The 27,516-nt window shown below is 48.7% G+C and overlaps 1 protein-coding gene across 7 annotated transcripts in view; it reads right to left on the bottom strand.

Annotated features, from left to right (window-relative positions):
• Nucleotides 1-27,516, bottom strand: part of LOC138570837 (serine/arginine repetitive matrix protein 2-like) — a 638,877-nt gene that overhangs the window by 222,566 nt on the left and 388,795 nt on the right. For all 7 annotated transcript variants that reach the window (XR_011303882.1, XR_011303883.1, XM_069649149.1 and 4 more), the window contains exon 13: nucleotides 22,266-22,496. Coding sequence is in view for 5 of the 7 variants with exons in the window: in XM_069649149.1 (XP_069505250.1) it covers nucleotides 22,266-22,496 (231 nt within the window). In the remaining 2 variants the exon portion in view is untranslated. The remainder of the gene's footprint in view (nucleotides 1-22,265; nucleotides 22,497-27,516) is intronic.

Below are 27,516 nucleotides of genomic sequence, written 5' to 3'. Positions count from 1 at the left end.
ATGACCCGTCGTCCCATGGCGTCCAGCTTCTTGCCCTCAACGTCCGGCGAGGATGTTGAAGTTGAGGCCATCGCCCCCGCCGCTTTCTTCTTGGCCGCCGCAGAGACCACTGAATCCGGGGACGGAGTCTGGGACCCGGTACTACTTCTCGTACTGGTCTCTTAGCAGGAGCCGTGGACGGGTTCTTCAGTTCTTCGGGGCAGAGCTGGAAGAGCTCAGATGACCTGGCAATCATGGCGTGGAAGGAGCCAATCTTGTCGGGGGAGGGTTATGAGGTAGGCCCAAGGAGGTGGTGAAGGGAGGTCCATTCCGTCGTCACCACCGTCTGTCGCCCCCGTCTCAGTCGTCCCCGTCTCATCCCACGGAGGAGGGGATGGAGGTGAAGGCTGGAAGGGGGGAGGAGGAGGAGTGACTCGTCTCCGCTTGTTAGGTGGGGTCCCCGACGGACCAAGTTCCGCTGGGTCTTCGGTGGGGGGTAATGGCATCCTTGTCCTTATCGCCGTGCACAGGGCCTGTATAGCCATCAAGATGGCTCCTGAATTGTCCTGTGGCATGGGCACCGGCTGCAATGGGACCGACGGTTGGGGCGTGAGGTCCTCCGCGTCCCTATCTTCCTCATCGGCTCCCCCGTTGCTTTCCTCGTCGGCCTCGTCGGGATCCTTCCCGTAGGCCTTGGATTCCTCGAACTTCTTGTCTAGGATCCTTTGGACGCTTGCCAACTCATCCTCAGAGATGGTATCCGTGTCAGTTATGGCTACCGTGCCCCCCCCCCTTTCTCCTGCTGGGGTTTCATAGGCAGAAATGAGGATTCCCTCCGGGGTGGCAGGGAAACTCTAGCCCCTGCAGTCGTCTCCACTGGGGAAGCCTCTGTAGGTTTTGCCAGGGCTGCCACGACTCCCTTGATCCAGGCCTTCACAACCTTGGCCGTGCTAGAGGCCTTCACTTTGGGGGGAGGGTCACCGCCTCGCTCCCCCTCGGCTGCCTCCATCGGGATCGACCGGGGCTTCTCCCGAAGCTTACCCTGGTTCTCCGACTTCCTCTTCACCGAGCCAGAGCGTTGGATCGTGGATGATGGCGTCTGATAATGCACCCTGCCTAGCAGCCGAGGAGCCCAACCGATCGGCGCTCCCGGTGCTTTTCCTTTTGTTGAGCCCCCGTCGCCAGAGCGCCCCCAAAGGTCTTAGAAGACCGCTCAGATTTCTTCTCACCCGCTGCTGGGCTCTTCCCCTCCAGCCAGTTGGTGAGTTGAACACGACTATCCCTCATTGTCCGTTCGGACATGTTCTTACAAAACAGTCCTTATCCACGTGCGATTTGTCGTTGTGAAGGCAATAGAGGCACCAAGAGTGCTCATCCTCCTTAAAGACATTCTGAAGTCCGCCTCCAGGGCAGCTCCTGAACAGCTTGGATCCAACAGGTGTCATGCTTCCTTTATCCTGGGCCATGTCCACGCGGGGTAGGCCTCAAAGATCTTCTGGAATACTCGGAGAAGGGGACAACACGACGAAAAAGTGCCCTTGAGGGGCGTAGAAAATTCCGAAAACGGGTCCCCGTTGATTGAAGTAGAGTTGATGGAGCTTCAGGCTCGACTGACCGAAAATATAAGAGTAAACTCTTAAAAAAAAAACGCAAAAAGCAGTAAAAGCTCGAGAGCTACAGCACGAGGCCTCCCAACACTTGAACGTGCGGTAAAAATCTGAAGATGGCTGCCAGAGGAGGGGCTTAGGTAGAGGGCAGTCATTGGCTGGGGGCAGTATGACCCAGAGACCAGTGATTGGTTACTAACAGAAAGACAGTTCGGAAATTAAACAAACTGGATTTTTGTCTTTACTGAGGATGGGGAATATTCATGATCATGTGAATCCATGCCAGACCACATGCTGGAGAAAAATATGCAGCTGAAGAACTCTGTTCCTGGCAGTCCCTGCGGATCTTGCTGTTCCTGACCCTCAGTCGTGGGGACAAGAGGGAGGACGTCGTGGGAATCCTGCACTGCACAGGGACTGGTCAAAAAGCTGGCAAACCGGCAATTCTTCTATTCTGGTAGCTGTCTTCAAGCTGGTGTCGTTCTACCTGCTTAATCCTAACCAGGTCTGAGAATGGTATCCAGGTGGATTCCGAGTTGATTGGTCCCACCAACTCAAAGGAAGAAGTCGTCCTTGAAGGGCTTCTCTGTCTAGGTGAACGTGGCGATTCAGACCTGCAGCAGGGCTCCACCGGGCAAACCAACGGTCCAGTAGTTGCAGCAGCCGTCCTCTTCCAGCTCGTCTTCGGGTCTTTCGGTCCATTGGTCGACTCTGCCTTCTAAGCCAATAGCCTTTTAAACAGTTTTCTCCCATTCATTCCAGCCTAGCTGGCACTCACCCAGCAGGGTGGCTGTCCTTGCCGGACAGTCAGCCAGCCAATCACGCCAGAGTGCATTCGGGTCTCCTAGGAGACTAAGCACAGGGAGTTTCGGGCACCTCCCTCACTTCCTGCCTACCTTAGACACTCTGACGACAGAGGCGGGCTTCAGTCCTAAAGCCCGCCAAAGGCATAGAAACAAAGGGACCAAACCTGGTTTGGCGCGCAGAGCCAAACTCTAGAAGGACCGTTCCAAAAAACCACTGCTAGAGGTCATTTCGAAGGAAAGGATAGCAGGGGACTGCTACACGAGTTTGATATTTTATTTCTATCGTGCTCGTACACAAGTGTTCCAGAGCACGACAAAGCAAGGGAAGGGAACAGGGGAGAACAAAACCGCGATCTTACTAGGCCCAGTGAAATCGAGAACGTGCAAGTGCATGGTAGAAGGGGAGGGGAAAAGTGCATGGAAGGTGGGAGAAGTGGAAAGTGCAAAGCAGAGGAGAAACAGATAAATAACCATAAATAAATAATAAAGGTAACAAACAGTGATAGTGCAGCCAGCAATTTGCAAGTGCTAGGTTTAAGGCAGCAGCCAGGGTAGGTCTGATAAGTGCAGGAAGAACAAAGGGGGGGGGGGCTGTACGGTTACAGATACAGACCCCAGTGCAAGGGGTGGCCCGGAGGCAGTGCGGGAGGGTGGCAGGGTGAGCAGGTACCTGGGCCCGGAGGACAGAGGGTGGCCAGGTGCACGGTGCCAAGAGAGAACAGATCAGAAGGGGAAAGGGGGAGCGAAGGCAGAAGAAAAGAGGAAGGTCTTGAGGTGCTTCCGGAACCAGAGATGGTTCTCCTCAAGTTTTAGAGTGGCAGGGAGGCTGTTCCAGAGGGAGGCCCCAACCGAAGACAGATCTACCCCCAGCTCGTTTCTTTGAAAAACGACTGACCCTGAAGGAGTTGGAGGTAGAGGAGCGAAGAGCACGAGAGGGGAGGTATTTGCAGAGGTATAACTGAAGGTGTTTTGGACCCGGGCACCAGAAAGCCTTGTGGACAATGCAGAGGGTTTTGAATGTAATCCTTGCATCCACTGGGAGTCTTGCAGTCCTGTTCTGGATTAGTTGCACAGGGCGGAGAGTAGAGGCAGGTACATTTAGAAAGAGGTTGTTACAATAGTCCAAGCTAGAGAGAACCAGAGCTTGGGATACCATGAGCTTCTGGGGGAAGGAGAGGGAAGGCAGAGTACCTCTGAAGAGGTGCAGTAGGAAATATGACTTTGTAGAGACCTCAGATGTGGGCGGAGAAGAAAAGGGTGGAGTCAAAGATGGCTCGAGGTTCTTAGCTTCGCAGGTGGGGGTAGGAGGAGGGCCAAGGGAGGCCAGCCAGAGAGTGAGGGGAAAAGGATGGTGAAGGTGTGCAGATGAGGATGTTTCAAGACATAGGGATACTAGGTAACACCTCCAGCACTCTATTTAACTTTACATTCTCTGGGAAACAGTAGTTTATCCCAGAGAAGATATTTAAACCTTGGGACAGCCTAAAAGGCTTCCCTGTGTCACTGCACTGATGGTGCTGTGTAACACACATGAAAAGATGATGCGTATGGAGTCATCTAAAACACCATAATCAAAGAACACAAGAGTACTAAACACAGAAAAATACATGAGCGAGTAGGAAAAAAAGGCTCTCACTCTCTCCAGGTAAAGAAATCAAGACCTCAAAATCCAGCAAAGTTGCTGCGGGTCTCTAAGTTGAAGGGAATTAGCACATTTACGAGAATTCTCCTCAACAAGGGTACTGCATACAATCTTGCCTAACAACCACACAATATGCAGACCCAAGTAACCGCATCAATTTCCCACTGATATTAAGTTAAGCTAATTTAATTTTGTGTTCGAAAGTAGGCAAACTCGCTCCAGTTGTCCTTGGTCCTAGAGGCGGCAGATTCCATTGCTATGAAGGACTTGTCACACTCATAAATCCAGGTTAGGTCTTCCAGCCATTTTTCACTTGAGGGGTGTACTGATCCCTCCACTTCTTACGTATACACCTTTTTGTGACTAAACAGCCCACGTTTAGGAAAGTTCTTTTACGTTTCTCAGGAACGGTGTTCCAGATTCCAAAGAGTCCGCTTATTGGTAATACAACTAGTTGGTGACTGATTATCTGAGCCAATGAAAAAACAATCCGATTCCAAAACCGAGAGACGTGGACAATTCCAAATCCTATGCATGTAATCCACATTCTCAGGATGGCAATTTACAAGCCACTGTGAGGGAGATTTATCATTTGTATGCTTAATCCCCTCTTCTAGTGAGGCCCGGAGAACATTTTGCTGGACTTCGGGATTGAAAGAAAAAGGTCCAGAATGAGTTGAGCCTTTTTCCACTTAGGAGATAATTTAGGAGATCATTTTTTACTATCCCCGTAACTACAGTTCTAAGTGATACTTAGTATTTCTCCCAAAACTTGACAGACTGAGATTGGCACACAACACCTTCAGTTGGGTGCCAAAGGGATACATAGTATCCACCCATCTCTCTGCTCCTGTGACTTTTTCGTCACATACACAATCACCTAGTTATGACTGGTGGCAGTGGACGTGTTTAAACCAACTATTGTGTATTTTTTGGTACCGCAGGCTATGTCCATATCCTCGGTAGTGCACAATAAGGGCCTCAAGTACCAACTCTGGACACTCCGCCTTTCACCATTACTAGCGTAGTTGTTCTTAGTCAGCCCATCTTCTACCATTCTCGGAGGGGGAGGCCTGTGTGTGTGTGTGTGTTTTTCCTTTGGCGGGAACCCTTGGGTATCTCCGCCTAGGATCCAGAGTGCATGGGCAGGCAGGAAGTGGGGGCGTAGTCTTCCATCCCCCCTGTTCTTTGTCTGGCAGAATAGGACCAGCTCCCACGGGATTGGTCTGACTGTCCTGATTTGACACCCAAACACCCCTTTCTGTAAAATGCTGAGAGAGATTGCAGAGGATTGTGGGCTGGAACTATATAAAAGGTGAGGCTTCTGGGGTGGAAAAGCAAGTCGTCCATTGGAGCTGTAGGTAAGCACACTGAATTTTAGCTAGACAGGCACAGTAAAGAAGCACTTATACCTGTAGTTCTATAGTAAGTATGGATACATTACTCACCGTAATCGTATTTCTGATGCTTGAATCTGCTTAGATTCACATGCTGTGCATAGGCCGACATCTAGTGGAATCTGCAGAGTATTACAGTTGTTGTTTTCAAAACTCGAAAAGGGACGTTGACAAGGTGTGCCAATAATACTATCCCTAGTGTGACGTCCACTGTACCCATGATCCCTCACACGTCGAGGTCCCTCAGATTATTTTTCTGACATGAGGTAGCATGAGGTGTAGCGTGAGTACAGTTGTAGCCAAGCAGATACGTATCAGACAAACTCATAAGCATCCATGCCCCTTCTCTCCGGGGGGAGGAAGGGTGGGTCGCATGTGAATCTAAGCAGATACAAGCATGAGAAATACGATTACGGCGAGTAATGTATCCCTTCTGAGGCTTGCTGAATCTCCTTAGATCAAATGCTGTGCATAGATTAGCGAGCAGTGGTAGAAGGAGGTGGGACGTGAGAAGGTTCATGAGCGAATAAAGGTCTTAGAACCGCTTGTCCCACTTGTGTATCTGTATTGGAATTAATGTCAATGCAGTAGTGCTGAGTGAAAGTATGTACATAGCTCAATGTAGCTGCCTTGCAAATACTGTCTAAGGGAACATTTGCAATGAAAGCCAGAGTGGCTCCTGTGCCTCTTGTGGAGCGAGCCCTGTGCGTAAAAGGCAGTGTTTTATCTGATAGGGAATAGCACAAATGGATACATCCGACTATCCACCTATAGATGGCATTCTTAGAAATGCGGTCACCTTCTCTGCCTGGCGGTATGGCGACAAACGATTGATCTGTTTTTCTTAGCGGTCTTGTCTTGTCTATGTAGTAGAGGACTGCTCTCCTCGCATCTCGTGTGTGGAGTTTTACCTCAGCTGAGCTGCTGGGTTCCTGGAAGAAAGGCGGTAGCTTAATTGACTGGTTTACATGAAATTTGGAGATTCATTTAGGGGAGAACCTACATTGAGTACATAAAACCAGCTTGTCTTGGTGTACAAAAAAAAAAGGCTCCTGCACCGATAATGCTTTAATTTCACTAACCCTTCTTATGGAAGTGATAGCCACTAAGAAGGCAGTTTTATAAGTCAGGTGTTTTAGACCAGACTTGTGCATAGGCTCGAAAGGGGGTCCCATGAGCTTAGCGAGTATCACATTGAGATCACAACCTAGCGGCGGGTTAGAAATTGGAGGGTGGAGTCTCTTTACTCTTTCCATAAATGCCTTGATAACCGGTACTTTCCAACATGAGACCTTATGATGAGAGGTTGTGTAGGCTGACAAAGCCGCCAGGTGGACCTTTAGGGAGTTGATACTAACCCCGGATCTAGCATATCGAGCATATAAGTTAGAATGTGGGATGGAGTACATTCTATGGGGTTGGTCTGTTTAGACTGGCAGCAAATTACGGATCTTGTCCATTTGTCAAAGTAACAGTGCCTAGTGTTTGGTTTTCTTGATTCTTTTAAGATATCCATGCATCTCTGTGGCAGGTTGAGATGTAGAACTCTATGACCTCAGGAGCCATGCTGCCAAGTTCATTGAGTGCGGCTGAACTGTTAGTGCCTCGTGCTGGGTGAGTAGGCTGTACTGGCACGGGAGTTTGATGGGATTGCACACCACCAGTTTGCACAGATGTGGATACCATGGTTGTCTTGCCCACATAGGAGCAACTAGAATAAGCAAATTTCCCTGACCAGTTCATCCATAGGGCGTTCCCCTTGGAGCCTGGCAGGGAGAACCATCCATGACGCGAAGTCTGGGCATTGACTGTGTTCACTTGTGGCAAATAAGTCTATAGTGGGGGAACCCCATTGAGAGAAGAGGCGTTCTACGACTCATTTGTGTAGATGACAACTAATACTCTGCAGCTTTCACTAGACTTCGGCCTATGCACAGCATGTGATCTAAGCAGATTCCACAACCCTCAGAAGAACAAATGACTTACCAAGTGGTAACATTCTTTCGACTGGATGTTCCTCCAACGTATTCCTCATCTTAGATATATTCCATCCAGCTTTAGCTGCTTCGGAAATGTCGGCAGAGGGCGCCGTGCATTGATGTTGTCGAGTTGAAGTCCCTCGAAGACTTCCATCGAGGGTGACATCATCGGGTATACAAGTAGCACGCGCGGAGCCCGTTGGCCTGAGTTTAGTTTTTCCCCCTCTTGCTCTGCTGTATAGATAGTGCAGGTAGCCAGGTGTCAGCCTTGCGAGAGTTGAAGTGGTAATACCGGAAAATCTACAGAGGGGTAGGATGGGAGGGCGATGAGGAATACGTTGGAAGATAATCCAATCGAAAGAATGTTACCTGTTGGTAAGTAACTTGTTCTTCGAATGGATTGTGTCCTCCAACGTATTCCTCATCTTAGACTCCCAAAGCAGTGTAGAATGTTCTCTGGATGAGGGAGTAGATTTTTAATATTATATAGCTGAAAAGAACACTGCTTTACCAAAAGCAAGCTCTTTAGAGCGGGAAGCATCCAAACTATAGAATTTAGAAAAAGTGTGCAGCTATGACCAAGTTGCTGCTTCACAAATAGATTTTATGGGAACACCTCTTTGAAGGGCTGTCGAAGAGGCTATGCCTCTGGTAGAATGGGCCCTCAAGCCTTCTGGTGGATCTTTGCCCGCCAATCTGTAGCATTCTGAAATGCAAAGCACAATCCAACGTGATAGGGTTTGTTTTTGACACAGATTGACCCAATTTCCTTCTGGTGTAGCCAATGAAAAGTTCATTATCCACTCTAAGCTTGGAGAGCCTAGAAATGTATAAGCTTAGAGCTCTTCTCCGGTCCAGCCTGTGCAATCTTTCCTCCTCCTTACTGGGATGAGGTGGAGGATAGAACGCGGGCAGAATAGTTGTCTCATTTCCATTTAAATCAGAAAACTTTAGGTAAGAATGAGGGTTTAACCCTTAATACAACTCTGTCCCTGTGGAACAGAGTATAGGTTGGCCCAGAAGACACTGCCTGCAATTCACTCTTCATGCAGATGTTAAAGCAACCAAGAAAACGGTTTTCAACGTTAGTAATCTTAATGGAAAAGTGTGCAAGGGTTGAAAAGGGGCTCACATTAAAAACTTTAGAACCAGATTAAGGTCCCAAACTGGGACCTGGAAAGAAGGAGGGAACACATTGGTGAGTCCCTTTAAGAATTGTATTATCAAAGGAATTTTAAAGTAGGAACATTCTTCCGAAGAGCGCTTGAAAATGGAAAGCGCTGGTAGATAACCTTTAATGATCCCAACATACAGGCCTCTATGTGCCAGGGACAAGAGGAAAGACAACACTTCTGGGATAGAACACAGAAAAGGATCAACATTCTTTTCCCTGTACCAGTTGCAAAACTTCTTCCAACAGCAAAGGTACAGAGATTTTGTTGCTGGCCTTCTTGCCGAAAGCAACACCTCCATGATGTCATCTGGAAGGTCCCAATGCTTGTTTCTCAGCCTTTTTATATACCAAGAATGAAGGTTGAGAGTCCTGACCTCTCACAAATGGAGGGCCAGGTTCTCCATCCAGAGAAGGTCATCTCTCTGATGAAGACGTAACGGAGGGCAGATGGACATGTATAGAAGGTCCGGGTACCACGTTCTCCTGGCCCAATCAGGGGCAATTAGGATCATGCGGTTTCCGAACCGTCTCAATCTGATGACTTGAGGAATGACGGGAATTGGAGGGAACGAGTACAGCAGTGGGAAGTTCCACTCCACCACAAACGTGTCCCCAGGGCTCCTCTCGGGAAAAATTCCCTTGAGCAATACTTTTCGCACTTACGGTTGAATCCAGTCGCAAAAAAGGTCAACTTGAGGGGTCCAGGACTTCCTGAGCCAGTTTCCTCTCGTGGAACACCGTACTCTGCCTGCTCAGAACGTCCGCCGTCATATTCTCCTCCCCGGCTAAATGAACTGCTGTTAAGGAGATTCCTTCTTGAATTGCCTGATACCAGAGCCGCATTGCCTCTCTGCCCAGAGGTAGTGACACTACGCCTCCTCTTTTGTTTAGGTAATGCATGGCCACTGTGTTGTCTGTCATTATCCCTGACAGATGGCAGAAAAGCCTTCAGAGCTAATCTGATTGCTCTCAGCTCTAAAAGGTTAATCTGTCGTTTTTACTCCGATGGAGACCGCTGACCGCCGATTGTCAGATCGTTGGCAAGAGCTCCCCAATCCCATGAGTGAGGCATCCATCACTACTGTAATCTCCGGCCATGGTTGCCAAAAATGTTCTCCTTTTAGGATGTTCTCTGTGCAAGTCCACCACAGAAGATCCTGCCGAACCTTGTTCAGAATCTGAAGGAGATCCGTCATTTGACCAGAGAACTGGGACCATTGCGTCTTTAAAGCCCATTGAAGGGATCTCATCCTCAGGCGTGCTTCTGGCACTAGGGAAATGCAGGATGCCATGAGGCCAAGCAACCTCAAGAAGTCGTAGGCCTGGAGATTTGGGGCATTTTGGAATTTGAAACCATGTGAAAAATGTTGTGAGCTCTCGACTTTGGAGGCGAGCTCTTTCCCCCAGGATGTGTCTAATACAGCCCCTATGTACTGGAGCTGTTGGGGAAGGTGTCATTTGTGACTTCTTGAAATTGAGGGAGAAGCCCAGTCTGTGGAGGAAGTGGCAGGTGACTTTCAGCTGATCCAGGGTTTGTTCGACAGAACGTGCCCTGATAAACCAATCGTCCAGGTAGGGGCAGATGTGAATCCCCCTCTCCTGAGGTGCGCTGCCACCACTACCATTAACTTGGTGAAGACCCTCGGGCAGAGGCCAACCCGAATAGCAGGACTCGAAACTGACAGTGCGAGTTGCCAACTAAGAACCTCAGGTATTTTCTGTGCTCGAGATGGATTGGCACATGAAAATAATCATCCTGGAGGTCCAATGACACCAACCAATCCTGAAGTTGAGGGGCCTGAAGGATCTGAGAAAGAGTTACCATCTTGAACTTGACCTTCCTGAGGAGCTTGTTCAAGCACCTTAAGTCCAAGAGGGGTCTCAGTCCTCCGTCCTTTTAAAAAATATGGGGAGTACCATCCCTTGTTCCTCTCCGCAACAGGTACTGGTTCTATAGCACTTTTCTCCAGCAGGGTTAAGACTTCCTGCTATAGGAGCGGGTCTGGAAACCTCAAAGAGTGCCTCCCTGGTGGATTGCTTTGTGTTGCGTTAGAAAAGGGAGGCAGTAATCTTGGGCTATTATTTCTAGAGCCCAAACATCTGAAGTAATGGCTTGCCATTCTTGCAGATGCTGTGACAGCCTGCCTCCCACAGGTGTCTTGTGATGCAAGTCCTCAAAGTGGTTTTGTGGTGGTTGCTGCGGCCGCTGATGGTAAAGAGGCTGAAGCTGGGGCTGGCTTTGCACATTTTCCTCGTCCACCACGAGTGGCTTTTTTCTGGCCTCTGAATGGCCATTCCTCTTGCCTTTCCATAAGAGTAGTAATTATAGGATCGTCCCCTCCAAGATGGACCTGATGCACAAAAAGGCTGAGGTTGCCTAATAGCAGCTTCTAAAGATTTGGCAGCCGCTTTTGAGGTCTGCAACCTCTCAAGGCTCTCATCAGCTGTGTTGCCAAGTCAAAGGCATGTTCAAAAGACGGTTTAGCACGTCTGGTGCGAAACCCGACTTTCGCAACCATGCAAATCTGCGCATTACCATGTTAGTGGCCATGGACCTGCTCAAACTATCTGCAGTGTCCAATCCAGACTGAAGGGATAACTGCATGGCCTCCTTTCCACCTCTACCAATGGCTAGGAATCCTTCCCTTTATTCCCCTTCTGGTATGTGCTCAGCCGCCATTACAATGCACTCCGACAGAGTGTACGAATATTTTGTCAAGGCACATGTGGAGTTGGCCGATTTTAACGCCATACTACCAGTTGAAAATACCTTGCGTGCTCAACCATCCACACAATTGTCGTCCCTATACGGAGGGATACGCCACCTTATTTGAAGCTGTGGCTGCCAGGACCACCAGTCTCTCAGGAGTAGTGTGTTTGGACAGATAGCCGTGGTCGCTACTGCAAGGGGGGAATTTTGAAGTGAGGGACTTATTCACAGGAGGAATTGAGTCGAGGGTCTCCCAATTTTTGGCCATCCTATTTTGTAAGGCTACATGGAAGGGTAAAATCGGATCTTCGGTGGGGCCATGATCCAATTTATCAGTCAGATCATCCTGGATGAACGGAGTTGGTGGTCTAGCCCATCCTAAATAATCGACCACCTTGGTCATCAGCTGTCTGTATGAGGGACTGGCATGTTCCCCTGGTGCTGCCCTGCCAAAATCTGTCTCAGGTGAAGTGTCAATTCCACTTGCATTATGAAAGTTTCCACCAGATCTCTCCATCTGCTTTCTTCAGAAATCGGGCATTCTGGGACATTCGGGGTGCCATACTCTAGGCCAAAAGGAACATCCCCCTCCTCCTCAGACCTTTCTTGTTCTTCAAAAATGGAAGTTAAGGATTTAAAATATTCTTTCCTTGGTAGAGGTTTCTACATTTCTTCTGGAGGATTTGTTGCAGTAGAGACTGAAGGCTTTACAGCTTTTTCTTTTGCTGCTATTTTGACAGTTGCTGGCTGAATTGGAGCCTTTGAAACATTCAGCGCCGAGGGCTTCGGGGTTGACGTCGACAAGGGTGTCAATGAACTAGTAGTCCTCGACGGAAGGAGCTGGTTTAGAGGGCGTCGAGGCGCTCTTCAAAGGCTCGCCCTTCGAGGTGTGTCGGGTTCCGGATGGCATCGGTGACCTCGAGCGGTCGATTCGAGCAACCTTTTTTGGTCAGGGTCCTGCAGGGTTCCCGATCTTTTCTCCTTCGATCACCCGAGCTCGAGGGCAAGCGAGTGTCGGAACGATAACGCTGCCGGCCATCTTCTGAGGATGACGCGGACCGAGGCTTAGCCTTTTCAAAAACCTACATCATTTTAATTCTAAATGCTTCCTATTCTACCGGAGGAAGAATGTTTTGTGGGGCATTTCATTCTCTTGGGGGATTCGTCCGAGGACGAGGTGTAAGGGGGTTTGGTGGCGTCTTTTTTTTAACTTTTTCGAAGACTAAGAGTGGTGTGAACCACTTCGGGACCTAGACCGATGCTTTTGCCTTTCGCGTTGAGGAGATTTCTCCTCATGGGACCTCGACTCGACGCTTGAGTCTTTTTGGTCGGGTTCTCGACCTACCTGTAGTTTTCCCTTGCTCTCGCAAGGCCTTCCCTGTCATTGCCTGACACTTCGTACGGGCCTCCATGTCGTGGCCCTCACAGAGGCATCACAGACATTCTCGGTGTGGATCCGTGATGGACATTTTGGAACCACAGGATTTACACTTTTTGAACCCCGAACGCAGTTGGGGTCGACAAGGACATCTCGATTATCGCTTCATAATAACTGCGTCACAGAACTATTCGAGGCACGCCGAGTCTCTGAAGCAACACGTACTGTGGAAAATCGGAACTGAGGCCAACGGGCACCACACGTGCTACTTGTATACCCGATGACGTCACCCTCGACAGAGACCTTCGAGGAACTTCAACTCGAAAATGGACTCTAAGGGGACCCAAGCAGCAGCTTGGGTCTGAGGTAAGAGGGGGTTGCCATGGACACCTACGTGCACTCCAACGCTCTGGAGAGACTTCTTGGAATCAGGTGCACAATACATTTAGGTTAGAAGAACATGTTTGTGCTGGATGCTCCACGATGTTATAGCTCTGGAGCCGACTTCCAGATCTGCTGACTGAAGGCAGGACAATAGACAGGATCTCTTAGCAGCAGTCTAGAGGTAGCACGACTTTCAGCAACTTAAGGGTTCACTCTGCGGTTTTGAGGCCTTTTCTGCATCCTTCTTCACTTCCTGCAGTCCCGCGCTCTGATGAGGGAGTCTGGGCGAGTTGGATCGTATATCTGCAGTGTTTTTACGGTTCCAGCAAAGATGTTGACAGATTCAGCCTTTCCACAACAATGCACTCGAAATAGGTATTGGGGTTGTTAGGTAAGATTGTATGTAATAACCCTGTGGGAGACTACAACAGCCTTGTCCTCTTGACAATAGATACCCGACTATTGGTATAGGTCTGTACTACACAAGTTGGTAGAGTAACTGAGCAGCCAGACTTATAATTCTGAGCTGTAGATATGCAACATAGGCATTCACAGTGACAAGTATTCAATTAACAGTTATACTCAAGGTTTCTTGATTAAAATTATGATTTATTAATTTAACAAGTCAGTTGTAAAATAAGCCTTCTTTAGAAGGGGCAATATGCAACATTTAAATATACTTAAAAATTACAGTCCTTCAGTTAAGTAGATACCCTTTTGGGATGTGTCACACACACCCTTCCTACACCCTGAGGCGACTTCAATTGCTAGGACACGGTGGACATTAATAGATCACTTTTTACACTTAAATGCACTACTGAAATGATGGCAGAGGAAAAGGTGAGGGAAGGAAACCAAGGATAACAAGTTTCTCCAAACAGGTAAGTACCTCACAATCCCCCAATGAATTATAGTTTAACCCTTTCCCAGCTATACAAGTAAAGTATGTATCACTTTTTGAGGGACAGATCAACACAAAGTCAGAGGGTCAGAAGAGTCTGCAGGGAGCCAGGACATCCAATGTCAATTGAGCAAAGTCTAAGGGAGCTGGGGCACTTCTTGAAGATAGCACAAAAGTCTTGCAATGTTAGAGAGTTTTGCTAGTAAAAGCATCACTGTTGGGCCACAAGCTGGGAGGCTTGTGAAAAAGCAAAGATGCAAGCAGCAAGAAGGGCAGCAAATGCAAGTCTCAAGTGAGAGCAAGCAAGTGACACACAAGAGTTAAGTAGCCCTAGTTACAACAGTTCCAGGAGTCTGAAGAAAAGGTTCCAGCTGGCTTCTGTTCCTGTTGTAGTCCTGCAGATCCTGTTGTTCCTGGGCCACAGTTGTGGGGACAAGAGGGAGGACGTCTGGGGACTCCTGCACTACTGTATGAAGGTCGGCAGCAGCAAGGGGCACACTTCAGATCAGCTGCACGTTGCAGTGTCAGATACTCGCAAATAGCAACACTGCGGTTCATGGATAAACTTGTGGTGGACTTTTCGTCCTTCGGTTGAGGTGGCTCAGGCTTGGATAGTCCTGCTTCGAGGGAGTCCTTAGGATCTTCCTGGAGCTCGGGTCCGGTTTAAAGGCAATGCACTAGCTCCTGGTGTTCCGGTGCCCTGGCACTCGGTTCCAGCAGCAGCGAAGAAGTACAGCCAGCAGGGAGAGGTGTTCCAGCCGAATTCATCTTGGGATCAGTTGGTCCCACTATCCAAGGGGAGTTGCCATCCTTTCCGGGGTTCTCTAGTCGATCGGAAATTTGGAGCTTCAGCACTGCAGCAGGGCTTCACCGGGCAAACCAACAGTCCAGAAGGGTGCAGCAAGCTTTTGTTCCAGTTTCTTCTTCGGTTCCTTAGTCCAGTGGTCGACTCTGCCTTCCTTGCAAAAGACCGACTTTTATGCAAGTCTATCCCATTCATTCGCAGCGTAGCTGTCACTCAAACAGCAGGGTGGCTGTCCTCCAAGAACAGGCAGCCAGCCAATCATCTTAGGGTACATTCCTGTAACCAAGGAGACTAGGCAGAGGGAGTTCGGGAACCTCCCTTGTTTCCTGCCCTGGCAGACACCCTGGAGCCAGAGGCGGGCTTCACCAGTGAATCCCGCCAAGACAAAACAAACAAATGGACCAAACCTGGTTTAGCGTGCAGAGTAAATTTCAAGAAGGACCTTACAAACAAGAAATGGCGAAAAAAGAGGTGCTGGGGCCATTTTGACCAAATGGGCACCCATGGGTGCAATACTGCAGCTGCAAATGCAGCCTGCGGAAAAAAACGAACAATGGTAGGGAAAAGCGCACAAAGGACAGGGGAGTGGAAGACTCCTCCCCCACTTCCTGCCTGCCCAGACACTCGGGAGTCTAGGCATGGACACCCAATTGTTCCTGCCAAAGGGAAAAAACACACTGACCTCCCCCTCCCAGAATGGTTGAAAAAGGGCTAACTAACCAACCAAGCTAGTAATGGTGAAAAAAGAAGGGAGGCCCCAAGATGGTACTTGGGTGCCTCTATTGTGCAATGGTATGTGGTGGTATAAAACCGACAATAGTTGGTAGAACACGTCCACTTCCACCAGGCATAACTAGGAGATTGTCTATGTGACTACAAAGTCACAGGAGCAGAGAGAAGGGGTGTTAGGCAAGATTGTATGCAGTACTCTTAGGGTGCACTACAACAACCTTGACCTCCTGGCAATAGGAACCCAACCTTTGGAAGAAGTCTGTACTACACAGGTTGGTAGCATGTTGAGCAGCCAGGCTCATGTCAAGAGGGGTCAATGTGAGCTGTAGGGGAGTTACACAGAGATTCACAGTGACAAGTATTCAAATAAACACTTACACACAAGGTTTCTTGAATAAACAATTATTAATGTATTGATCAGTCAGTTAGAATAAGCCTTCTTCAGAAGGGAGCAATATAAAAAGCAACACACAAAAACACTCCAAAACTACACACTCTTAGATTCTAAATGAGCAAAGACCGTTTTGGGATGACCCAGAGTCACAACCTACACCCTCAGGTGATTTCAATAGTTAGGGTGCTGGGGACATTAATATTTTATTGTTGCATTTAGAATACTCTTAGAACGTGGTCAAAGGGAAATATTAGAACACACAAGAGACCACAAATATTCTTAAGCAGGCAAATACTTTTTGATACCCTAAGCAGAGTCATTCAGTATAACAGGTTAAGCCAAAGTCAATGGGCAAAAGTCTTATACGGGTTGAAGCACTTCTGGTAGGTAGAAAAAGTCTTTTCACAATGTTTTAGAAGTCTGAAGAAAAGAAGAATCAATGTAGGGCCACAAGCTGTTTAGGCTTGTAAGTAGTAGATGCAATCAACTCTACAATAAAGGGTACGTTCACTCAGACTTTACAGTACCTTTGGCTTGAAGAAAAAGGGCAGCAGATGACTTCTGTTCCTGTGCAGCTCTGCAGATCTCACTGTTCCTGGGCCTCAGTCGTGGGGACAAGAGTGAGGACTTCTGGGGACTCCTGCACTGCAATGGATGGGACAGTCACCGCTCGCAACCAGCAATCTTCATACAAGTGGCACTGCAGTGTTTCAGCTCCTCACGACTAGCGTAAATAGCAACACAGCGGTTTCCGGCTGTCAAGATTGACATTCCTTGCTTCTGGTGTCCCACACTTTGTTGAGGGGCTCAGGCTCGATCAGCCCTGCTTCCTGGGAGTCCAGAGGATCTTCCTGGAGCTCTTGGCCAACTTAAAGGCAACGCACACAATCTGGTCTTCCACTCCCTCGCGTTTTGGTTTCCAGCAGCAACTGGAAATGCTCCAAGAGAATATCCAGGTGGCTTACTTTGGAGTTGATTGCTCCCACCAACTCAAGGGGAGCAGTCATCCTTGCAGGGGCTTCTCCGTCAATATGAATTTGGAGTTCCAGCACAGCAGCAGGGCTTCACTGGGCCAACCAACGGTCCAGGAGTTGCAGCAGGCGTACTCTTCAAGTTCTTCTTTGGTTCCTTCGTCCAGTGGTCGACTGCCTTCCAAGCCAAAAGCCTCGCCTTTTATTCAGTGCTCTCCCATTCATTCCAGCCTAGCTGTCAGTTACCTGGCCAATCACTACAGAGTGCATTTGGGTCTCCTAGCACACTAAGCACAGGGAGTTTCGGGCACCTCCCTCACTTCCTGCCGACCCCAGACACCCTGGAGCCAGAGGCGGACTTCACCAGTGAATCCAGCCAAAGACAAAACGAACAAAGAAACCAAACCTGGTTTGGCACGCAGAGTAAATCTCAAGAAGGACCTTACAAACTAGAAATGGCAAAAAAAGACACCGGGACCATTTTGACCAAATGGGCACCCATGGGTGCCATACTGCATCTGTGAATGCAGCCTGCGGTAAAAACTAACAATGGTAGAAAAAAAACACACACAAAGGACAGGGTGTTGGAAGACTCCTCCCCCCACTTCCTGCCTGCCTAGATACTCTCGTGTCTAGGCATGGACACTCATTTGTTCCCCCAAAAGGCAAAACACAAACACACTGACCTCCCCCTCCCCGAATGGTTGAAGGGCAAACAAATAACTCAATTCACTCGTGAATCCCACCAAAGGCAAAGCGGACAAATGGACCAAACCTGGTTTGGCACGCAGAGTAAATCTCAAGGACCTTTCCACAAAGAAATGGCAAAAAAGACAACCGGGCCATTTTGACAAAAATGGCACTCTTGGGTGCTTTACTGCAGCTGCGAATGCAGCCCGCGGTAAATGCACACCACGGTAGTTAAAAGCAAACCACTGCCACAAGCCATTCAGCAAGATAAGGGTAACAAACATGTTACATGAGAAGCTAGACAAAGGGGATCCTATGTAACCCCTGCAGCACCCTATTGTAAGATAGTGTGTGCTGGGTCTAGAAAGTTACAAATGTAAGTAAAGTCAATTTCACTTTATTGCTCTGGGAAACAGTAGTTTATCCCAGAGAAGGTATTTAAAACTTTGGCAAATCTGGACGACATTCCTGTGTCACTGCACTGAAGGTGCTGTGTGACAATGCAAAATATGATGCCTATGGAGCTTGACAGACTACACAACCAAAAGAAACACAAAGTTCAAAAATCAAATTTAAAATACATGACAGAGTGGGAAAAAGGGTCTCACTCTCTTGAGGTGAAAAAAAATCAAGTCCTCAAAACCCAGCAAAGTTGCTGGGGGTCTCCAAGATGGAGGGAATTAGCACATTTCTCAGAATTCTCCCTAACAAGGGGAATAGTAGGTATCCCTTTGGCACTCCACTGAAGGTGGTGTGTGCCAATCTCTCAGACTATAGAGTTTTGGGAGAGACAAAAAGTAAGAACAGTAGTTACTGGAGGATACAGAAAAAGAATTTTAAAAAGGAGGACACTAAGGGTCCCCAGCAACACAGCCCATAAAGAGCTGTGTGCTGCAGTAGTAAAAACACAGATGCCTTTAAGAGCAATGGAGCAGAGACTCCATAGTAGAACTAGAATACAAAGAATTGAGATCCAAAAGATAGAGCCCACAAAAAAAGGCTCCACTCATTCAGGATTGAAAGAAAAAGGGATGAAGCATACAAATGATAAATCTCCCCAACAGGCTCCCGCTGTAGGTTTTCAGTAAAAAGCCAGGCTGCCATGTCAGGATCCAATTAGTGTAGGCAGCAGTTACGGAGGCTCAACAAGGAGCAACCATGTTGTAGGCTGCTCAGCAGCGCTCCTGAAGGGTGCAGTTTTTCAATATGATGGAGGTTTTGAGAAAATAAAGAAAACATTTGCAAAAGTGTGGCCGAAACTTGTTTCTGTTTGCAAAGTTTGGGTGTAGTGACGTAGGAAAACTAAAGGATGTACTTTCTGCCAAACTGGGCATGATCAGTCTTCAATACTGTCCTCTGGAATGTAGGACTTCGCAAAACTATGCCAGTGGTTTGTAGATCCTCAACTCTTAGTACCCGTCTGTACTACTGCTGGAACCTTGTTAGAGTGGGAGAGCAGTCAGGCTTACTATAGGTACACTGTAGTTAGGTACACCGAACCTAGTTAGTAATGCACATCAAAGAAACACTTGCACATAAATATAGATAATATTTACACAAGATTCACTTTAAAATACATAGCAGAATAAACCAAAACAGTTGGGCATACTGTAGGATACTTTTCAAAGGCCACTGCTTAGTTTGTAGTTGCTTGCGGTTACATTTGTTACAGCCTTTGACAGTAATGACCGTTCTACCGTATTATCGGTAATAACGCGCACTCGCAAACCTTATCAGAAATGCAGTAAAGACATTTACTCTGCATACACATATAAGATAGTGACTTTTGGGAAGGAAAATAGTTGGTTAGTGTTATACTAGAACAGCGTTAGGTTCTAGAGGTAGTTTCTTTGCACAGCAAGTATTTCAAGTCTCAAAACGCAACCCTAGCTTAAGGAAGTCGGAGAGGGCTTAAAGACTTGACGAGCAGCAGAATACAAAACGTTCCTGTGGATACTTTTGATGTAGCAAGATTAAACCAACGTCAGAGACCCTTTTAAGGACTAGCTAAAGGTACACAAGTAGCGGCTTGAGTCTGAAGTAAGGGGGGGGGTTGTACCTTGGACATTTCTATGTGCACTCAACGCCATGGAGCGACTTCATGGCGCAAGGTAAGCAATACTTTTTTCCCCACAGTACCTTAGGTTAGAAGAAAAGATTGTGGCCGAATTCTCCTCAACTAGGCAGCGCTGGACCAGACCTCAGGATTCCTTGGTCTGATGAAAAGCAGGACAATGGACAGATCTCTCAGCAGCAATCTCAAAGGAGGACCTCTGATATGGCTTTCGAAGGACCCGGTTCGCCCAGTCAATCTTCTTTGCTTCTTACAGCCCTGCACTCTGAGGGGGTCTGGAGGAGTTGGGTTGGGTCTCTGGCATGTCCTTGAGGGCTCAGCAAAGATATGGACAAATTCAGCCTTTCCACAACGAAGCACTCGGAATGGGCAACAGGTCTCCTGGTATTGGGGTTTCACAGCTCTGGAAACTCACAGGACTTCGGAAGATGGCTCAAACCAAGGTTGGTCTTGGGACTGGTTGTTCCCTCCAGTCAAAGGGAAGGAGTCCTCTTCTGAGTTCCACGGTCGCTTAGAAAACGGGATCAGGTTGCAAAGTGTCTGCAGGCATCTCTGGATGTCATCTTCGGTTACTTCAGTTTCCAGTGGTCGACTTCCCTTTCACCCCAGGAGACTCACCTTTTATACAGTTCCGGCACACACTCCTCTGTAATTTACAGAAAGGGTCGGGCGGCTGTCCAATCAGGACAGCCAGACCCCCAGTGGTAGCTCGTCCCATTCAGGCCCTCAGGCAGGCAAAGGGCAGTGGAGTGACATTTGGGTGACTATTTTGTATAACCAGGGCTATGGACATAGCTAGCGGTTGAATTGCATACAATAGTTGTTAGAACACATCCACTGCCACCAGACAGAACTAGGAGATTTCCTATGTGACATAAAATTCACAGGAGCCGAGAGATATACCCTTGCCACTTCACTGAAGGTGGTGTGTGCCAGTCTCTAAAACCATAAAGTTTTAGGAGAGATGCTAAGCATCCTTAAGAACTATAGTTACTCTAGTATATAGAAAATAATCTCAAAGGGGGACTAGAGGGGTCCCCAGCAAAACAAGGAGCTGGGAAATACAAAGGTACGAGTTCAAAAAGACAGATCCCATAAGAATGATTGAGTGACAAAAGGCTCCAATCATTCAGGATTAAAGAAAAAGGTACAGAATTCCAGCAGAAAGTGCTGGGGGTCTCACTCAGAAAGGAGATGAAGCCTACAAATAAGTCTCCCTGACAAATACACCTCGGATAAATGAGCATGCAGGTAGCACTGCAAGCATTATTAACCTGTGGAATTATAGCACGGGTCATATTCTGGTCATTTTCCAGTATTCCTGTTCATCTTCTGGCTTTTTGGCTTGCCAGTTGACCCTGAAAACTCAGTTCAGTGAAATGGCAAAGTTGGAAACATGGTCTATGAATGTAGAATTCACATAGCACATCTGATGCACACATGACCCATCTTAAAAGTGTGCAGCATTTTATGAATAACGGTAACCCATCTTAACCTGAAGCTCACCCATAGGTTGACAATTCTGCAAATTTATAGGTCAAGTGGGCAGAGGTTGTGCCATTGGACCATGTTATCAATTTCATGGGATAGCTTCATAGAGCAACTAGAGGACAGACTAGCAGAGGATGACCATTGCAGCTGATCAGCATTGCCACCAGGAAAGACCAGCTGAAGTCCTGCTCCTCTGTCTTGATCTCAAGAAGGCCAATGTCAGTGCTTTGACCATATTACCAGCGGGAACAACCAGTCTCTACCCCTGCTCGAGGATCCATGCCTCCTGAGCCTTTGAAAGAATCCTGGCACATCCTGTGTACTGACCAGCTAAATTAATGTGCTTATATGCTAATTTCATTTCAGAATATTTGCCTCTGCACAAAGACCAGCTTTTCTATTGGAGAATGTAAATATAAAGCCCCCGTGCCCCCTTTGTTCCCCCTTTCTACCTGGGTCACAACTGTACCACTTCATGCACTTGCACTAGGAGAAATGCTGACAGGCCTAGTATGCTACTTTTTCTGTTAGATCATTCAGAAACTTCAAAGACTAAGAATGATTACTGTATTCCCTTGTTCCCTTCCCGCCTTGAAGCGCTTTGTAGCGCTACACCTGTGTATAAGCGCTGTATACATAAACAATTACAATTCACTGTTGCTACTCTTCACACATAGTTGAAACTAAATGACTTAATGCTTGAACACTGTTGGGTAACTCATTTCGAAGTTTGCAAGCAATCATGTCCTAGCAGGTCATCCACATTATGATCTAAGGAAGGTCTATAACCTTTGGCTCTTGAGAGGCTATGGACTACAATTCCCATAAGCACTAGTCAGCATAGTCAATGGTGAGGGATTATGGAGTAGTAGTGCTAAACATATAGAGAGCTGCTGGTTGCAGAACCCTGATGTAGGGCTTCTAAAAAGCAATGACAGTAGCAGGAAAGATCCCTTTAAGATTATAAAATCCTTAACACAAAACCACCATCATCACTTTGATAAAAAATGAGGAGTTATTCGAGACAGAATAGAACCGTTCCTTCCCATAAATTACTGAAAGCAATTCTGAATTCAAGCACTAGAAAGGGAAATGCACATGATGCTAATACAAAACAGATTCAAGCCCCCAAAACACACATGGATACTTGCCTACAGTCTCTCGTGCAGAGGACAATCTCTTCGGTGATTTTGTTGCTTCCTTAAGAGGTCCACCCTGAGGGAGTGGACACTGTGTTGATGGTACATTGGGTTCTACGTCATCTGAGTTGGAGCTCTCTGCAGGCTCACACTGCGCACCTGAAATTTGAGCGGACTCCTCTTCAGTCCCGAGGTCAAGGTCCAGAGATTCAGAGGATTTCAAGGCAGGACTGTGAGGTTTATCTGAAACAATAGAATTATGAATTTTAAAACAAGTAACCTCAAAATATTGATTCAAATTATAGAAAGTTCAGGAATACAATGTGTCTCTTCATGAACTTAGAAAGCTTAATTATAATGCACAAAGGTGGATGACTGTTTACTTTAAAATGGAATGTTCTCACTCCTACAGTATATAGCAAGGCAGGATCTATTGCCGGTTGCACCCACGGCTTCCAATCTTAAGAAAGAGGGAGCCAATCTTACAAATTCTCTAACCTCAGATGATGTGTTAACATGGATTATGACACAGTTATTGATTAGACAGGGTGAGGGTTTCAAATCTGGACTACACTGGAATTAGGATTTTAATTTTGTTGTAGACTACGGATCCTGAAGTTGAGCAGGATTTTAGTGACTGATCTTGGGTTTAAGAACTGAGCATGGTGTCCCCTGCCAAAGTCCTGAGGGAATGTCCGGATTGTCGGCTGTCCTCTGGAGGGGTCGACAGTGCTTTTGGCTGGTGTCTCGGGGGTCTTTGGGGCCTGAGCCCTTTCCGGACCCTTGAGGGGGGCAGAGACCCTAACAGTTGTTCAATAGAGTTTTTTTTTTAGTCCCCTCACTTTGAAACCGTTCTTCCATCAGTCTACGTTACAATTGTTGTGGAGTTGTGTCCTCTAAATGGTTGGAGGAGGGGTCTCAGAGGTGGCATGTTGAACACTAAGCCCAAGGGCGGCGTAGCAAAAGGTGGTCTGGCCCAGCAACCTTTGGATGTCGCCCGGAGTCCAGGCACCAAGGGGAGGGGAGGTGGTGGGAGTTAAGTTGTTTTCAAAGGCGATCCCAGTTAGGAAGAATTCTCAGAAATGTGCTAATTCCCTACAGCTTAGAGACCCCCAGCAACTTTGCTAGATTTTGAGGACTTATTTTTTTAACCTGGACAGATTGAGACCCTTTTCCCACTCTTTCATGTATTTTAATGTGATTTTTATACACTGCGTTTCTTTTGGTTGTGGAGTCTGACAAACTCCATAGGCATCACCTTTGACATTGTGTCAGACAGCACCTTCAGTGCAGTGACAAAGGGAAGTCTTTCAGATTTCCCAAAGGTTTAAATACTTTCTCTGGGATAAACAACTGTTTCCCAGAGTAGTACATTGAAATTGACTACTTATATTTGTAACGTTCTAGACCCAACACACACTATTTTACAATAGGGTGCTGGAGGTGTTACCTAGTATCCCCTTTGTCTAGCTTCTCATGTAACATTTTTATGTTACCCTTTTCTCATTGAATGGCTGGTGGCAGTGGTTTTGTTTTAACTACCATGGTGTGCATTTACCGTGGGCTGCGTTCGCAGCTGCAGTAAAGCACCCAAGGGTGCCATTTTTGTCAAAATGGCCCCAGTCTTCTTCGTTTGCCATTTCTTTGTGGAAAGGTCCTTCTTGAGATTTACGCTGCACGCCAAACCCGGTTTGGTCCCATTGTTGGCTTTGCCTTTGGCGAGATTCACGAGTGAATCCTGCCTCTGGCTCCAGGGTGTCTAGGGTAGGCATGAAGTGAGGGAGGTGCCCGAAACTCCCTGTGCTTAGTCTCCTAGGAGACTCAAATGCACTCTGTGGCGATTGGCCAGTTGACTGTCCAGTAAGGACAGCCACCCTGCTGGGTAACTGACAGCTAGGTGGGAGAGAACTGAATAAAAAGGTGAGGCTTTTGGCTTGAAAGGCAGAGTCGTCCACTGGACGAAGGAACCGAATAAGAACTTGAAGAGGACGCCTGCTGCAACTCCTGGACCGTTGGTTTGCCCGGTGAAGCTCTGCCTCTGTGCTCTGAACTCTGGTTCAAGATAGCTCCCCTGCTAGACTTCCTACCTGACAAGAGGGCGGAGGCCCTAGAAATTCTGCAGGAAGGTGAGGTGGCGTCGGATCACGCAATAACGGTGGCAACAGACATTGCCGATACCAGATTTCGCCAACTGGGCAACGGAGTTTGCCTCTGACGACGAGGATGGCTCAGGGCGACAGACTTTCGCCAGGACGTCCAGACCAGAGTGTTGCACATGCCGTTCGACGGCAACAACCTTTTTGGTAAGGCGGTGGACAGGCCATCAAGACAGGCCATCAAGACCGACTCGGAGACAGCCCGGGCCCTAGGGGTGCTTCAACAGTGATGGGCCTTTCGGAGCTCCGGAGGCAAACGGGGTGCCTCCAAAGGATCCAGCAGTGGATCCTCCACTTACCGCCAGGCGGCCCGCTCCTCTTCCCAGGAGGCCTACAGAGGCCGTGGCAAGCAAGGGCGATCCCGCCGTCGTCGCCAAGGCCGCCTCCAAGCAAGACTGACCCGGCCGTGTTGTCGGGCCCCCACCGAAGCACCCCGGTGGGAGGCCGGCTGACGAAGTTCTTCAGCGTGTGGGAGTCCATCTCCACCGACCGTTGGGTTTTGGACACCCTGGCCAACGGGCACTCGCTGGAATTCCAAAAGAAGTGCCCTCGCATCCCTCCCGTGGCCAGGAAGGAGAATCACGTCCCTCAACTGCTGTTGGAGGTAAGGGCAATACTCAAGAAAGGTGCCATCAGGCTCGTCCCCAGGAGGCTCTGGGGCTCCGGAGTGTACTCAAGGTACTTCCTCGTCAGAAAGAAGACAGGCGGTTGGCGCCCCATCCTGGACCTGTGTAGGTTAAACAAATACATCAAGGCGCAGAAATTCAGGATGGTCACCCTCCAGCACGTGCTGGGGCAGCAGGAGGAAGGCAACTTCCTATCGTCGTTGGACCTGGAGGATGCTTACTTCCACATCCCCATTCTAAAAAGGCACAGGAAGTTCCTCAGGTTCGTGGTTCAGGGAGCCACTACCAATTCAGAGCCCTACCGTTTGTATTAAAGTCGGCACCCAGGGTTTTCACCAAGTGCCTGGCACCAGTGGCTGCGCCTGCAGGGGATCCACGTCTACCCCTACCTGGACGACTGGCTAATCCGGGCAAGGACAAGGGAACTCGCCGTCGAACACACGGCGAGGACCGTCCGGTTGCTCATGGAGCTGGGGTTCGCCATCAACTACCTCAAATCCCACCTGGTTCCATCGCAAGTAGCACTGTTTCTGGGAGCGAAGCTCGATACAGTGGGGCAATTGGCCTCCCGCGTCAGAGGAGAGGACCAAGACCATCCTGGGCAAGGTGCGGCGCCTGGTAGCCACCGACGTGGCCAGGGTGAGGTCCATCAAGTCCCTTCTCGGGACGATTTCCTCATGCACCTACCTTGGACCCCTTTGCAGACTTCGGATGCGTCCACTACAGGAGTTCCTCGACACCCACTGGTTTCAGGCGACGGGCTGCTTCGAGGACAGGATCCCTCTCGACGAGGAGTTCCGTCGGGCGATACTATGGTGGGGCACCCGTGCTCACCTCACTACAGGCACAGACTTTCAAACCCTGGCGTTTCAGGAGACGGTGACGACGGACACCTCTCTGGAGGGTTGGGGGGCCCGCACCGTCTCCACGCAAGAGGCCTTTGGCTCCCGGAGGAGAGGCCTCTCCACATCAACATTCTGGAGTTCCGAGCAGTGTTCTGGGCTCTCAAGTCGTTCCTTCCGTCCCTCAAGGACAAAGTGGTGAGGATCTTCACCGACAACACCACCACGTTGTTCTACATACGGAAGCAAGGGGGCACCAGAACCCCAGCCCTATCTAAGGAGGCCCAGGATCTGTGGCACTGGGCCGTCGCCCAGGGGATGTTTCTGGTTCCCTTCCACCTGGCAGGAATAAAAAACACCATCGCCGACTCACTCAGCAGGGAGCTGCACTCATGCCACGAGTGGCAACTTCGCCAGGATCAAGTGGATCAGCTCTTCCAACGATGGGGCAAACCCCAGATCGAACTGTTCACGACGGCGACGAACTCAAGTGCCAGAGGTTCGCCAGCAGGTTCCCACAGCCGAGGAGCATGGGCGATGCTTTCTCGTTCCCCTGGGACGGCCTGTTTCTATACGCGTTCCCTCCGTTGCCGTTGCTGCTCCGCCTCATCAACCAGCTGAAGAAGTCCAGGTGCAGAATGATCCTCGTCGCACCGGCGTGGCCGAGGCAGATCTGGTTCCCGGACCTTCTGGACTTGTCAACGTACCCACCAGTCAAGCTGCCGGCAGACGCAGATCTTCTCTCCAGAGAAGGAGGCGCCATTCTCCATCACCACGACCCACAGTCGCTGAACTTGCAGGCCTGGCTCCTACAGCACTAGAGTTTGGAGGGTACGATATACCGGCTGATTGCAGAGAGGTTCTTGCAAAAGCCAGGGCATCCTAAACTCTCAAGTGTTACGCTCATAAATGGAAGAGGTTCTCTGTCTGGTGCCGTGCACAGAAGATTAACCCTCTGCGGATTACGGCCCCTCAAGTACTGCCGTACCTACTGTCGCTGGCCAAAGCTGGACTGGCTCATGCCTCCATCAAAATACATCTGGCTGCCATCTCCCAATATACCAGGACTACAGGACGGGCGTCCTTCTGGTCTCATCGCCTGGTGAAGGAATTTATGAAGGGACTATTCTGATCATTCCCGCCAGTGAAGGCTCCTGCTCCAGCGTGGGAGCTTAATGTGGTGCTGACCAGGCTCATGGGGGCCCCATTCGAGTCCATGCATTCGGCGCCTTTAAAGTTCCTGTAATGGAAGACAGCGTTCCTCGTGGCCATCACCTCCGCACGAGTGGGAGAGATCCAGGCCCTATCTTGCAAGCTTCCATACTTGACTTTTCATGACACGAGGGTGGTGCTGAGGACGCACCCCTCCTTCATGCCCAAGGTGCCGTCGGGCTTCCACCTCAACAAGCCCTTGGTGTTACCAGTTTACTTCCCGTCGCCGTCGACCGAGAGGACTTTGCACTCGCTGGATGTAGCTAGAGAGCTCAAGTTCTACGTGGACCGCACAAAGAGTTTTCGGAAGACGTCACAACTGTTTGTGAACTTTGGGTCTGTGAATCAAGGGAAGGCTCTCTCGAAGACTTCCATTTCCAGATGGCTCTCCGGCTGCATCATGCACTGTCACAGGTTGGCAAACTGA

The sequence above is a fragment of the Ambystoma mexicanum genome, chromosome 1p (assembly GCF_040938575.1).
Source record: "Ambystoma mexicanum isolate Mex_15411 chromosome 1p, UKY_AmexF1_1, whole genome shotgun sequence".
NCBI classification, from domain to species: domain Eukaryota; kingdom Metazoa; phylum Chordata; class Amphibia; order Caudata; family Ambystomatidae; genus Ambystoma; species Ambystoma mexicanum.
Note: the sequence above shows the minus strand (reverse complement) of the source record. Positions and strands in the feature narration are given on the sequence as shown.